Genomic DNA, 12,735 nt, shown 5'->3' on the forward strand with positions numbered 1-12,735 from the left:
TTTCATTAAGCTTTGTTCCTGGATTGCAGTATTTGTCAGTTTGTACTTATTAATGAATGTTTTTGGGGTATTTCTGTGTGTAGGGACTGTTTTGTTTACCTGAAAGAAAAATAATGAAAGAAATTTATTAAAAAATATTACAACAATTGTACAAAACATGACATTTGATGAAATCATTTCCATTCTGCAAACTTACAAAGGGTGGATTGATTTATTTCTGCAACCTCATAAAGAAAACATTATTAAACATAATGAACTTCTTAACTGTACAAACATGAAACAGCTAAAACAACAAAGTGCAAATATTAAAGGATCTTTTTAAGTATGATGAGATTCACTGATCAGCTGAGCCCCGAACGTTCCTGGAAGTTTGTTGGTTCTCTAGTTGTCAGTGTCACTGCAGTGCACACATAGCTTCAGACTGTGTGCTTCATGCCGGTGGCGTTAGGGTCATGGCGGCAGCATGGACGGTGAATGCTGCAATGCTGATCTGACGTTTGACTTCACTCCAGGCCATATGTGGGTCAGCTGAGTTCTCTATGTCGAACAAAGCATCATAGATCCCCGGGAAAGACTCGCCTGCGTATTTATTGTGGCTGCTGGGAGCGAAAATCACATGCCTGAAACAGATGAGACGGACTGTCAAGGAATGAACTGCAAGTATTAGTGTAGTGTAAGTAGGATGGAATAGAATGAACTTGGTCAAGAGTATTTGTCACAATTTGTCAATAGACAAATTACTCTTGAAAATAATTGATAAAAAGTAAGTTGGACTGGATTGTGTATTTATAACACACCCTACCTGTAGAAGGGTCTGCCAGGTAAACCCAGGGGATCTATGAAGGCTCTCTCCAAATACATGAGCTGATCGTTCATGATTCGTACCTGCAGAGGACTAAGACACACACACACACGCAAACAAATTGTCCCATCAACAAAATAAATGAGAAATCCCTCAGAATATATTAACCGTGGTAATAAACTCATAATTTAGTTTGCAGCTCTTACTCTGCTCTGTTGAGGGTCTGCAGGCGCTCATGGAAGTCCATAGCTGCAACTGTAAAATTCTTAACCGCAGAAAACAAAGCGTCTGAAAACACAGAGAAAAACAGTCACAGATGATCAGGCTCCTGGAAACAGCAATCTGGCAGCACACAGCGACTCACATCCACTCACCAAACGAAACTTTATACATGTTCATCTCTTCTGGATGCTGCTGGCCCAGCTGTGCGATGCTGTTTGCGTACTTCCTCAGCGAGTCTGCGTATTGGTTGGCATCGAGAGGGAGGAGCTGGGAATTGGCCAATTGGAACACGAGGCCGCCCCTCACCTGGGCCACCGCCAGCAGCCTCTTGAAAGAAGGGTCGTAGAACTTCTCCACAATCTCAAAGGTCTCGTACACGCTGTGATAGACCGGATAGCTGCTGTACCGCTCTGTTTTCTGAATTTAACACACACACACACACACACGTACACAGTACTGAAATGCATACTTGCATACAGCTTGATTTAATTAATGTTTTTTGCTGTGTTAAGGAACACATTGACAATAAAGGATTTCTATTCCAAAAATCTAATAATTATGTTTACACAGGGGTAACATTTGTCACCTTGTTCTTGGTGTATCTGGCTCTGCCTGCAGCGATTCCCAGACGGATAAAATAGGCCTCAAAGTCACTGCCTGAGCCAAGTTTACTGATCCTACAAGCACACAGGAGTAAATGTAATGATTCTGTCAAACCAAATCATTATTCAGTTATCCAAGGCTTACTAATTGGACATTAAAAACCCAGAGAAATAAGTTTAGTCCACCATATTTATCACTGCATCCATTGCATTGAAGTAGTGACCTTCACCTTTACACAGGTTATCTTATCTCCCATTTAAAATCTTTATTTTGCCCTCTATAACCCTCTGATAGCAGCTCTTGCAGCTGTCAAAGTTTGGTTGCACTTGAACTGTGGTCTTGTGACTGTCAAATGAAGCAAACAACTGATTGTGAGGCTTCTACCTGGGTGCATCACGGTCACTTGTCCAGTTGTCCCTCTTATGCCAGCTCTCATACAAAGAGAGTCCCTGCTCTCCTTCTTCTGGACTGTTTATCTAAATGCAAACATAAAAAGAAAAGTGAAATAAATACCCGGTAATCCAGGATGGAATAACAGGAATAAAGCTAAAGAGATGATGACAGGAGACATCATTTATTTTGTATGTTGAAATTTTTCACCTGCTTGGTGATGTCGTACACCAAAGTGTGTAGAGACGGAGTGCAGTCAACTCTCAGTGTGTACATACCTGGAATCAAGATACATAATCCCAAATGAGCCAAATCAAACTAATTCAAGCTTGACTTATTGGAAATTCAGTCTTTCACCTTCAATGGCAGAGTCTGCGTTGATGTAGGCGACTGCTCTCTCCTGAAGCACCTTGGAATTATCCTGTTGAGAAGGGTTGTCAGTGGGCTTGTATATATGTACACTACGTGTGTGTGCGTGTGTGTGTGTGTGTGTGTGTGTGTGTGTGTGTGTGTGTGTGTGTGTGTGTGTGTGTGTGTGAGGATGCACAGAATAGTGCATTTAAACCTCTGCCCATTCTGTGGATCCCTGCAATCCAAACTCCTCTGCATCCCAGCTGGCAAATATGATAGTCCTCCTCGGTCTCCATCCTGCAGGAAAACAAAACATGACTCGTGTACTGTCGCTGTGAGGACACACACACACACACACACACACACACACACACACACACACACACACACACACACACACACACACACACACACACACACACACACACACACACACACACACACACACACACACACACCTTTACTTAGCAGCCTGCCAGCGCTCCTCACAGATTCATGCACCACTGCAGCTCCAGACATGGGATCAATTCCTCCAAAAACCCAGGCGTCCCGGTGGCCTCCCAGAATCACATATCTGTCTACACACAAACACACACGCACGCACGCACGCACGCACGCACGCACACACACACACACACACACACACACACACACACACACACACACACACACAGTTTTGGACTGATATTTAACTTGGCCTGACAGTCTTCATAAAAATTGCAGCATCAAAACATTTTGGTGAACGGTTAATGAGAAGATGTTGATATCTTGTACCTGGCTCCAGAGCTCCCCTAATCTTTCCAATGACGTTGTAGATCCGGGTCACTTGGTTGTCCGTGTGGATGTTCATACGCACCTTTCTGAAGTAGACAGGTAAAACACACCAAAGGTGACACAGAGAAAAAAGGAAGGGCAGCGGAGAAACTGGCCGATAAAATTATTTTTAACAAAAAAACCCCGAACAGGAGCAAAGTATAATATCAACAAAATAATGGGTTAGGGTTGCTTTTTTTTGTTTATTTCATGCAACAACAGGCAAGTTTCAGAAGAGTATGAGAGAGAATAAAGATAAATGTCAGGAAGCCCAGAGGATGAAGATCAGTTGATTCTAGTCATTGTTATTCAGTCCTGTTGAACAGAATGACCTATTTACTGTTGAGTTTAGGCACATATTTCATGCATAATTTGTGCAGCATGTATGTGTTTCTCACACACAGGAGGTAACAAGGCCCCCATTGTACAATATTTAAGTTGGCTACTTGCCACTAGCAAAAAAAAAAGAAAGAATAGCATCTAATAAGGAGAGACATTTAAAACGCTAAGCACAGAGTGAAGATGGAAGTGAAGCAGGAGAGAAAAAGTATCGACTGAAATCAGTGGAAAGTAAGTCATTAAAAACAGTGTTTCTGAGGATGATGTCACAGGGTGAACACTGGATGCCTCAGAGAACACTCTGTGTAAGCACCTACTGGCTCCTGAAATCGTCTAGAAAGCCCGGACCGATCCTGTACGAGACATTCAGGGCTCCTTTCCAGTTGTTGGGTGGAATCTGTCCTCCCATGTTCCTGTTAAAATAGAAATAACAGAAAAATATGTGACAGCCTGAAGCACTTCTACTATTTTGACATGAAGTTTCATTAAAGTTTGAAATTAGATTCAGGTTCCCCACAGGATGATGAAATGATCTAATCCTCTCATCAGGGCCATTAAAGCATTTATTTAAATTTTTAATGTAATTTCCATCACTTCTATTTTATCTTTTGTGCCTACTATCCAACATTAACATGGATAATTGCTAATATTACAACACAAAACTAATGTTAATGCTATTAATAATCGTAACAATCATATTGCATGATCCAGACTTGCTCCAAAAGTAATTCTCAAATCTTTCATTACGAACGAAGTGACTATAAAATGGTGAATAAATGATATGATCATCATGTCTGTCAGAAAACAGTTTTCTTGGTAGAATTTAATTATTTAGTTGAATAACATATGGAAATTCTTAAATTAGATATTTTATTCTTAATCAAGTTAAGTAGCAATGAAATGGAAAAGAAAAAATAATACAGGATGAGGAAAATGATTGATACTTTAGCAGGTGAATTGCATCATGGTAGCCAATCGGATGAACGGGAATTTTGGGAAGCCCCACTCCATCCTCAAGGTTGAATCTGTAGGTGTATTCTTAAAGAGAAGGAAAGTGCCACGTTAAATAAATTCATACGTGTGAATTTTACACACACACACACACACATACACACACGCACACACACACACCTTTAGCAGGGTAGCCTGGTGTGAGTGGGTCTCCTGCTCCATTCAGGTTGAGAACGTTTCCTCTCTGAGCTCCTCCACCCGGTAGGTTCCACCCGTCAGGGTAGGGCTGTGGACAAATAAAAGTAACAATCTTATAATTCACAAATCGAGACGGAAATTCTGGAGCTGAAACTTCAGGATGTTGTACCTGGACCCCGGCGGCACAGTAGTCTGCAGGGTCTGAGAACATAATGATCCCCTTTGCTCTGGCCAGCATGGCGTTTTTCACCTGACGGGGCAAAAGATTTAGGAAATTAACTGGATGATCCTCAAAAATTGATGTGCCATAAAATGTTTTGGTATAGTAAAATTATTTCAGAGTATGACACCTCTGCTGCAGAGCTTGAAAAGGGCAGAGATTACCATCCATTCAGCAAAAAGCTTTTTTATTTTTTTATTTTGCTACTGAACCCTTTTTACTTTTGATTACTGTACACATTCAGCTCTTTTCATTATTTAGAGAAAACAATTTTTTTGGAGTAGAATTTTCTTTTCTAACCTTGTTGCCCCTGAATATTTTCCCATATCTGGCAATAACAATCTTTCCAGTGACATTTATTCCCATTTCCCTCTGGAGCTGGAAGAAGTCTTCCGTACGGCCATAGTTGACGTACACCAACTCCCCCTGGGAAGCAAGACAGACACAGAAGACGTCTCCAGAGTTTATTCAATCAGATGGAGAGGCAGGAGAATGTTTTAAATCCATACAAACAACTTTTACTATTGGAGTGAAAGGGAATCTAACTGTTACTGTCAGGACTCTGTGTGAGAGCTGCTTTACCTCTGGTTGGCCTTTGGGGGAGAATGAACTGTAAGGAGGCACAATGTCGTCCAACACGTGTTCATAACCTTCTGGAACTGGTTCAGCTAAGGACGTGCTAAAAACCTGTGAAAAAAGAACAAGGAAGGAGGTCAGAGGTCAGCCTTTCATTCTGAGAATATTTGCATTCAATCTCAATTCGATTGGTAAGAAGCAGTGGAATAAAAGCTAGCAAGGGTGTTTGCATCTACATTTTATAGAAAAATGTTGCTCTTTTTACTCTTATGTTTATCTGACAGCTTCAGCCAGGTAAAAGTTAGATTAAAATATAGGGAATGAAGGAAGATGATTTTTGGTTGCAACAAGCGTGCGTGCTTGTCTGTCTTTGTGTGGCTCCGTGGTGCACTGGCGTTGTGCCCGGAGTTTCCCCTGCTGGATGGATGGATGATGTCATTTTTCTTGCAAAAATGTCATGCATTTCATTGATTCACCCTCACAATATGAAGACACAGTACTGGCACACTTCTACATTCTATCTATAACTATATATAGTACATGTTATATAACATACATTATTTTATTATTGAAGTATAATTATAGATATTACTGCAGATAATGCAGAGAATGTTTTACTGCAGCAAATATGAAATATTTTGATTTATAACACTTTTTGCTGTTCCTGTGTAACTTATACAAGTATACGTTTAAAATCCAGATTTTTACATGCATTATTCCCACAGTGCCGTACTACAGAAATCCAAGGCTTTGAATTAGTGATCCTAACTGCAAACTGCTATCACTTAATCCTGTTGTTGACGGCAGGACAATGGACTCATGCCGTCTGACCTGATCATCACACATCGGGCCATCAGCCTGGCATAAGTTCATGCTGTTTAGTGACTGTAAGCTAATGTTTACAACTGAATTAGATAAAAGATTATGAGCTGAATGCAACCGAGCAGCACACTGCAGTGTGGCTGTGCGGTAAACCCTGTTGTTTTTCTACTGTTTGCCTCTGTGCCGGATCATTATCTCTACTTATAAGAGACACGCGGAGGTTTATCTCGCAGAGGGGCTGTAAAAGGACCTTGGACTTTAATGAGCTGAGAAGACGAACAATACAAACAAGGAGAACTAGTCGATGTTTTCTTAATAAACTGTGAGATATCCATTTGTCACTTTATCTCTGCAAACACACAGGCAGGTAGACAGGTGGACAGACAGGTATGGACTGAACTATGTGACCGTATATTAGTGTGCATGGATCCAGGCTTCATGCATAAATGACCGTCTTGTGACTTCTTCGTGCACATGCTGTACCTCATTGCCGAGGCCATCGACTATCGAGATGTAGTTTGGCTGTGATTTGTTGGGGTAGGACAACAGGACATCATACGGCACCATCTCCACCGAGTCCAGTCCAAACTCCAGCCACTCGTCTTTTATCTGCTCTGCATATCTCCGGTTCTGCTCTGTGCCAGCCAGGTGAGGGAGGCGGGTAAATTTCCTGCAAAGATGCCAAAGAGAGAAGAAACCTTTTAAAGTCTGGGTAAACTGATGGGTTCTACAGACATTCTAGTTGTCTGACTTCACCAAGATCCATGTCTCTAAAGTAATAATAGCTAATAAATAAGAGTAAATAATAATAATAATAATAATAATAATAATAATAATAATAATAATAATAATAATAATAATAATAATAATAATAATAATAATATAATAGATAATAAAATCTTATTCCATGCTGTCTGATAACATCATGTTGTGTTTCAGCTCATAGCTCTTAATTAGCCAACATGGAGGTAATGTTTTCATTGTCAGTTTTTTAGTCAAAAAGTTCTGAATGGATTTTGTCCCAAGGAATAATCAATTATATTTAGCTTGTGATCCAGATTATCATCGGGATCACACTCTCTACCATCATGGGTCTGTGTGATGTGTTTAGAGGTTGTCATTGGTTACCAGTGATGGAGGCTGGTGTCATTAGATTCTGAAGTCTACTCTCAATAACTGAGTTGTTGTACGAGTGAAAAGTTGGCTTCCCTCTGCTGATGGACAGAGCAGATTTAGTGACTTTTACCTGAGATGCTCTCTGATCTTTTCAGGCTTCATTTCATCCATAAACTCCCTCAGATACTTGCTGGATTCGCTTCCATCTGCGAAGATTGACTGTGTTGGCCTCGAGAACCAGCCTGAAAGACACACACACACACACACGCACGCACGCACGCACGCACGCACGCACACACACACACACACACACACACACACACACACACACACAGTTCAACAATAGATTTTCCCTGAGAGCAACAACTCCATTATTATAATTACATTCATGCCTTCCAGCAACTGCACGGTGGCAAAGCCCCGGGTATTGATGAGATTCGCCCGGAAATGCTGAAGGCTCTGGGTGTTGAGGGGCTGTCGTGGATGACACGCCTCTTTAACATTGCGTGGAAATCTGGGACAGTGCCGAAAGAGTGGCAGACTGGGGTGGTGGTTCCTCTTTTTAAAAAGGGGGACCAGAGGGTGTGTGCCAATTACAGGGGCATCACACTCCTCAGCCTACCTGGGAAAGTTTACTCCAAGGTGCTGGAAAGGAGGGTCCGGCCGATTGTCGAGCCTCAGATTGAGGAGGAACAATGTGGGTTCCGTCCTGGTCGTGGAACAACGGACCAGCTTTTTACTCTCACAGGGATCCTAGAGGGGGCTTGGGAGTATGCCCATCCAGTCTACATGTGTTTTGTAGACTTGGAGAAGGCATATGATCGTGTCCCCAGGGATATACTGTGGGAAATACTGCGGGAGTATGGAGTGAGGGGGCCTCTTCTCAGGGCCATCCAATCCCTGTACGCCCAAAGTGAGAGCTGTGTTCGGGTTCTCGGCAGTAAGTCGGACTTGTTCCGAGTAGCTGTTGGCCTTCGCCAGGGCTGCGCTTTATCACCAATTCTGTTTGTGATTTTCATGGACAGGATATCGAGGCGTAGTCGTGGTGAGGAGGCTTTACAGTTTGGTGGCCTGAGGATTGCATCACTGCTTTTTGCAGATGATGTGGTCCTGTTTGCGTCATCAGCCTGTGACCTGCAGCGCTCACTGGTCCGGTTTGCAGCCGAGTGTGAAGCGGCGGGGATGAGGATTAGCACCTCCAAATCTGAGGCCATGGTCCTCAGCAGGAAACCGGTGGAATGCCTTCTCCAAGTGGGGAATGAGGTCCTTCCACAAGTGAAGGAGTTTAAGTATCTTGGGGTCCTGTTCACGAGTGAGGGAACAATGGAACGTGAGATTGGACGGAGAATTGGGGCAGCAGGAGCGGTATTGCAGTCGCTTTACCGCACTGTTGTCACAAAGAGGGAGCTAAGCCGAGAGGCAAAGCTCTCCATCTACCGTTCAATCTTCGTTCCTACCCTCACCTATGGTCATGAGCGATGGGTCATGACCGAAAGAACGAGATCGCGGATACAAGCGGCTGAAATGGGCTTTCTCAGGCGGATAGCTGGTGTCTCCCTTAGAGATAAGGTGAGAAACACTGCTGTTCGCGAGGGGCTCAGAGTAGAGCCGCTGCTCCTTCGCGTGGAAAGGAGTCAGTTGAGGTGGTTTGGGCATCTGGTGCGGATGCCTCTGGGACGCCTCCCTAGGGAGGTGTTTCTGGCACGTCCAGCTGGGAGGAGACCTCGGGGCAGACCCAGGACCAGGTGGAGGGATTATATCTCAACACTGGCCTGGGAACGCCTTGGGATCCCCCAGTCAGAGCTGGTGGATGTGGCCCGGGAAAGGGAAGTTTGGGGCTCCCTGTTGAAGCTGCTGCCCCCGCGACCCGATTCCGGATAAGCGGTGGAAGATGGATGGATGGATGGATGGACAAAGGAAAACAGTCTTTTGTATGTTGTCAACTGGTTGTAATCAGCCCACATTAGTCTATTTATCAAAAGAATAAATGCTGCCACTTACAAAGATGAAGAAAATGTTCAACCTTGAAGCCTTGTTAGCAACCCCACCATGATATGATGTTAGCGTTTGCAGTGTGAACAGTTCCTGGGTTTTGGTAGAATTTTTTTTACTTAGTTTCCAAGCAAAACTGACTACTTTAAATTTCTAATTTTCTCCACCACCAGCACTGATCCGTTCTCAACTGAAGGAATATTTTATCAGAAAATACAAAATCATCCGTGAAGGGGTTGTTCAACCTGGAAAGCTGAGACGTCTGGATGACGTCTACGTGGAGCCCCAGATTTCAGTTTATGATCATGGAGGAGTTGTAGCGTTGCATGAGCGTAGCCCCCACCCTCCTTCACCTCTCCGTGGCTCCGGTGGCGACACCTTTGTTGGTGTGAACGATCTCTTCCGGCTACGGAACAGTGATGGCGGACTGGTGAGGACGGCGTTGACCACTGGGATCCCAGGAATTGGAAAGACTGTCTCTGTGCGGAAATTCTGTCTCGACTGGGCAGAAAAACGGTCCAATAAGGTGAGTCAGCAAACAAAGGTTTCAGTATTCTATTTTACTTGACATTATGTTGTAGATCAAGTAGAAAATAATTTGAAGGTAAAACTTTTAACTTTTATATTAATAGTTTTGTCAAATAAAATGTATCTGAAATGTGTGCCTCACAATTGATGAAACATTCAAATCACATTTCATAAATTTGTTTTCGCAATTACTTTTATTTTTTTAGAGGGATGTTCTGACACAATTTTTCTCTTCTCAGGATCTGCAGTTCGTCATCACACTGTCATTCCGAGATCTCTGGTTTTTGCGAAGCAGTGGCTCTGCAACACAGAAGATGTCCATCATGGAAGTGATTGGATTTTTTTATCCCGAGTGCAAAGGAATAAAATACTTGGAGGAAGAAGACTGTAAATTTCTGATCATAATGGACTCGTTTGATTGTTACAAAGCTCCTCTAGACTGGGAGGTATTCTATCTGCATACCTTCTCACATTTACCATCAAAGCTATGCTGAATTGTTGATGAGAACAAATCATGAGGATTGATACTAAACTGATGACAAGAAACTGATAACCTTGTAATTGTTAATCTTTTTTTTTCGTTCTCCAGAATACTCCAGTGATAAAAGACAATCACACCAGAGCACACACCGACGTCCTGATTGTAAATGTCATCCGGGGCACCGTGCTTAGTGGTGCCCGGGTCTGGATCTTGGGGAGACATGCGGCGGTCTCACAAATCCCGTGCCAGTACATAGACGTTGTCACAGAAATACAGGGCTTCAGGTGTGTGGAAATGAATGTGTGTCAGGTTTAATTATGTGTATCATTGTGTTTAGCATTTGTTGTTGACTGGGTTCACATTCCGACCCGAAAGTATTCAGATCTTATTCGATAATAATGCAGAAACTGTAGAGCAACTGATTTGTTTCAGTCCCATTTGTCTTTGTTTTCCCTCGTTCTTCAGTGATGAGATGAAGGACGACTACTTCACCAAACGCTTCCATGATGAGGAGCTAGCAAGAAAGATTGTGACACATTATAAACGTCTTCCGATGCTCATCGCCCTCGCTCGCCAGCCCTTTGTCTGCTGGGTAGTCGCCACTGTCTTTGAGCGATATTATCGTTGCCGGAGCTACGGATTGCACCCCCCCAGGCTGACACCATTCTACATCAATGTTTTGATTTATCAGACCAATCGCAGGCTGCAGATCTACGATGGAAAGGGGGCAGATGACCTGGTAACATTCATCGACTTCATTCACTTTGTTTTTTTCAGATATCAAAAAAGAGTAAAATAGTATAAGACCATCAGTATTGTCAATATTTGGATTTTTTTAATACAAGAATCCTTTTCTGGTTTTTATTTGGATCTTACAAGCAGACGTTTAGTAGTTTAGAAATTACATTTTAATTTAGAGATATTAGTGTCATGATCATCTGGAAATCAGTTTTGTCAGAGTTGACTTGGATTCAACCCCTTGATTGATCTTTGATGACACAGTATTTTGTTTGTGATATTTTTTTCAAATCCACCTTCACATCCCATTATTAGGCATTCTGGTACTGCTATAGACTATACTACTGTTGGGACTATAGCCTGCAGTCCCAAACAGCAGCCTGCCTGTGAATATCTGAATGACAGAAAATCATTAAAAACCAAAAATTGAACTTACAGTAATGAGTTTTGGAAGTTCAAAAATAATCCCAGTTATCAGAAGGAGCTGATCTTCAGCAACTGAGTTGTGCCTCTTCTTTTCCCTCAGAAATGGTTCAGTGAGGACAAGCAGCTGCTGCTCAACATGGGGAAGATGGCCTTTAAAATGCTGGAGAGGAAGACCCGTGTGTTCTATGAAGCAGACATGAATGAGTTCGGTCTGAAGTTAACAGAGGTGGCTGTGTTTTCAGGCATCTGCACTGAAGAGCTCCTCACTGCAGACACAGACGGGAGGAGGACATTCCGTTTCATACACTTCAGCTTTCAGGTGAAAGGCCCAGCAGCAAATTTATTAATGGATAAGAATCAATTTGCTTTACATTATATTTATATTTGCTAACATTTTAACAATTTTCATTAAAAATCCTAATGCATAAGAGTATAACACTTTAAAATGAGAATAATTCCAATCCTTCAGTTTTAATTTGATGTATTCAGGGCATCAGTAGCATCAGTAGACAGATTTAATATATAGATATGGATCTTTAATAAGAGCTATGTTGATGCTTGGCTAAATAGAGACTCATTCCCCAGAGGAGTGCTGTAAAACCACTCTGTCTTCTCTTCTTCAGGAGTTCATGGCCGCTCTGTATGTCTTCATAGTGTTTCGCTGTGATTCTCAGAACGTTCTGGGCTCCAGCATGTTGGCCAAGTTATTCAAACCAAAAGATCAGATCAAATCAACACAGTCCCTGGTCCAGTGTGCCGTGGAGCGAACTCTGTGGCCCCCACTTGGTCACTATGACATGTTCCTTCGCTTTCTGTGTGGCTTACTTTCGCCGCAGTGCCACAACAAGCTGCTTTGTGGATTCTTCTATCCACACAACATACCAAAGATAAGTGGACTGGCTGAGGCACAGAGGGTGCTGGAGAAGGCGATAGAAACTGCTCAAGGAAAAAATAGTGACGGAGTGGAAAACTTAGTGGAATGCCTTCGAGAAATGACCCAGGAAGACGCATGAATTGTGGACTTCATGTTTTCATTAAGCTTTGTTCCTGGATTGCAGTATTTGTCAGTTTGTACTTATTAATGAATGTTTTTGGGGTATTTCTGTGTGTAGGGACTGTTTTGTTTACCTGAAAGAAAAATAATGAAAGAAATTTATTAAAAAATAT

General features: G+C 42.4%; 2 protein-coding genes across 3 annotated transcripts; one reads left to right on the forward strand and one right to left on the reverse strand.

Moving 5' to 3' along the window:
* Positions 1-197: 197 nt before the first annotated feature.
* Positions 198-11,699, reverse strand: LOC137596225 (glutamate carboxypeptidase 2-like). 2 transcript variants are annotated; one of them, XM_068316540.1, is made up of 22 exons: positions 11,579-11,699; positions 10,116-10,223; positions 9,749-9,896; positions 7,534-7,645; positions 6,771-6,957; positions 5,472-5,576; positions 5,190-5,315; positions 4,839-4,919; positions 4,652-4,757; positions 4,465-4,558; positions 3,838-3,933; positions 3,143-3,228; positions 2,827-2,946; positions 2,583-2,665; positions 2,375-2,438; positions 2,228-2,295; positions 2,012-2,103; positions 1,611-1,701; positions 1,177-1,441; positions 1,009-1,090; positions 803-895; positions 198-620 (listed from the first exon to the last, which is right to left on the reverse strand). In XM_068316540.1, the coding sequence occupies exons 4-22, from the start codon at positions 7,572-7,574 to the stop codon at positions 431-433; spliced, it is 2,070 nt and encodes a 689-aa protein (XP_068172641.1). In that variant the 5' UTR covers positions 7,575-7,645; positions 9,749-9,896; positions 10,116-10,223; positions 11,579-11,699; the 3' UTR covers positions 198-430. The 2 variants fall into 2 exon arrangements, with proteins under 2 accessions (XP_068172641.1, XP_068172640.1); XM_068316539.1 differs by lacking the exons at positions 10,116-10,223; positions 11,579-11,699 and having other exon boundaries at positions 9,641-9,766.
* Positions 9,791-12,588, forward strand: LOC137596226 (protein NLRC3-like). Its single transcript, XM_068316541.1, has 6 exons — positions 9,791-9,921; positions 10,163-10,369; positions 10,513-10,688; positions 10,870-11,143; positions 11,669-11,887; positions 12,192-12,588. The coding sequence occupies exons 2-6, from the start codon at positions 10,238-10,240 to the stop codon at positions 12,579-12,581; spliced, it is 1,191 nt and encodes a 396-aa protein (XP_068172642.1). The 5' UTR covers positions 9,791-9,921; positions 10,163-10,237; the 3' UTR covers positions 12,582-12,588.
* The last annotated feature ends 147 nt before the right edge of the window (positions 12,589-12,735 follow it).

This window comes from Antennarius striatus, chromosome 6 (assembly GCF_040054535.1).
Source record: "Antennarius striatus isolate MH-2024 chromosome 6, ASM4005453v1, whole genome shotgun sequence".
Classification (NCBI taxonomy): Eukaryota; Metazoa; Chordata; class Actinopteri; order Lophiiformes; family Antennariidae; genus Antennarius; species Antennarius striatus.

Coding starts and splice junctions, on each gene's coding strand:
- LOC137596225 (XM_068316540.1), bottom strand. CDS start 7,574: ATGGATGAAATGAAGCCTGAAAAGATCAGAGAGCATCTCAG. Junction 2,947..3,142: donor TAGGGGAGCTCTGGAGCCAG/GTACAAGATATC, acceptor GTTTGTGTGTAG/ACAGATATGTGATTCTGGGA. Junction 896..1,008: donor CAGACCCTCAACAGAGCAGA/GTAAGAGCTGCA, acceptor TGTGTGTCTTAG/TCCTCTGCAGGTACGAATCA.
- LOC137596226 (XM_068316541.1), top strand. CDS start 10,238: ATGTCCATCATGGAAGTGATTGGATTTTTTTATCCCGAGTGCAAAGGA. Junction 11,144..11,668: donor GAAAGGGGGCAGATGACCTG/GTAACATTCATC, acceptor CTTTTCCCTCAG/AAATGGTTCAGTGAGGACAA. Junction 11,888..12,191: donor TCATACACTTCAGCTTTCAG/GTGAAAGGCCCA, acceptor TCTCTTCTTCAG/GAGTTCATGGCCGCTCTGTA.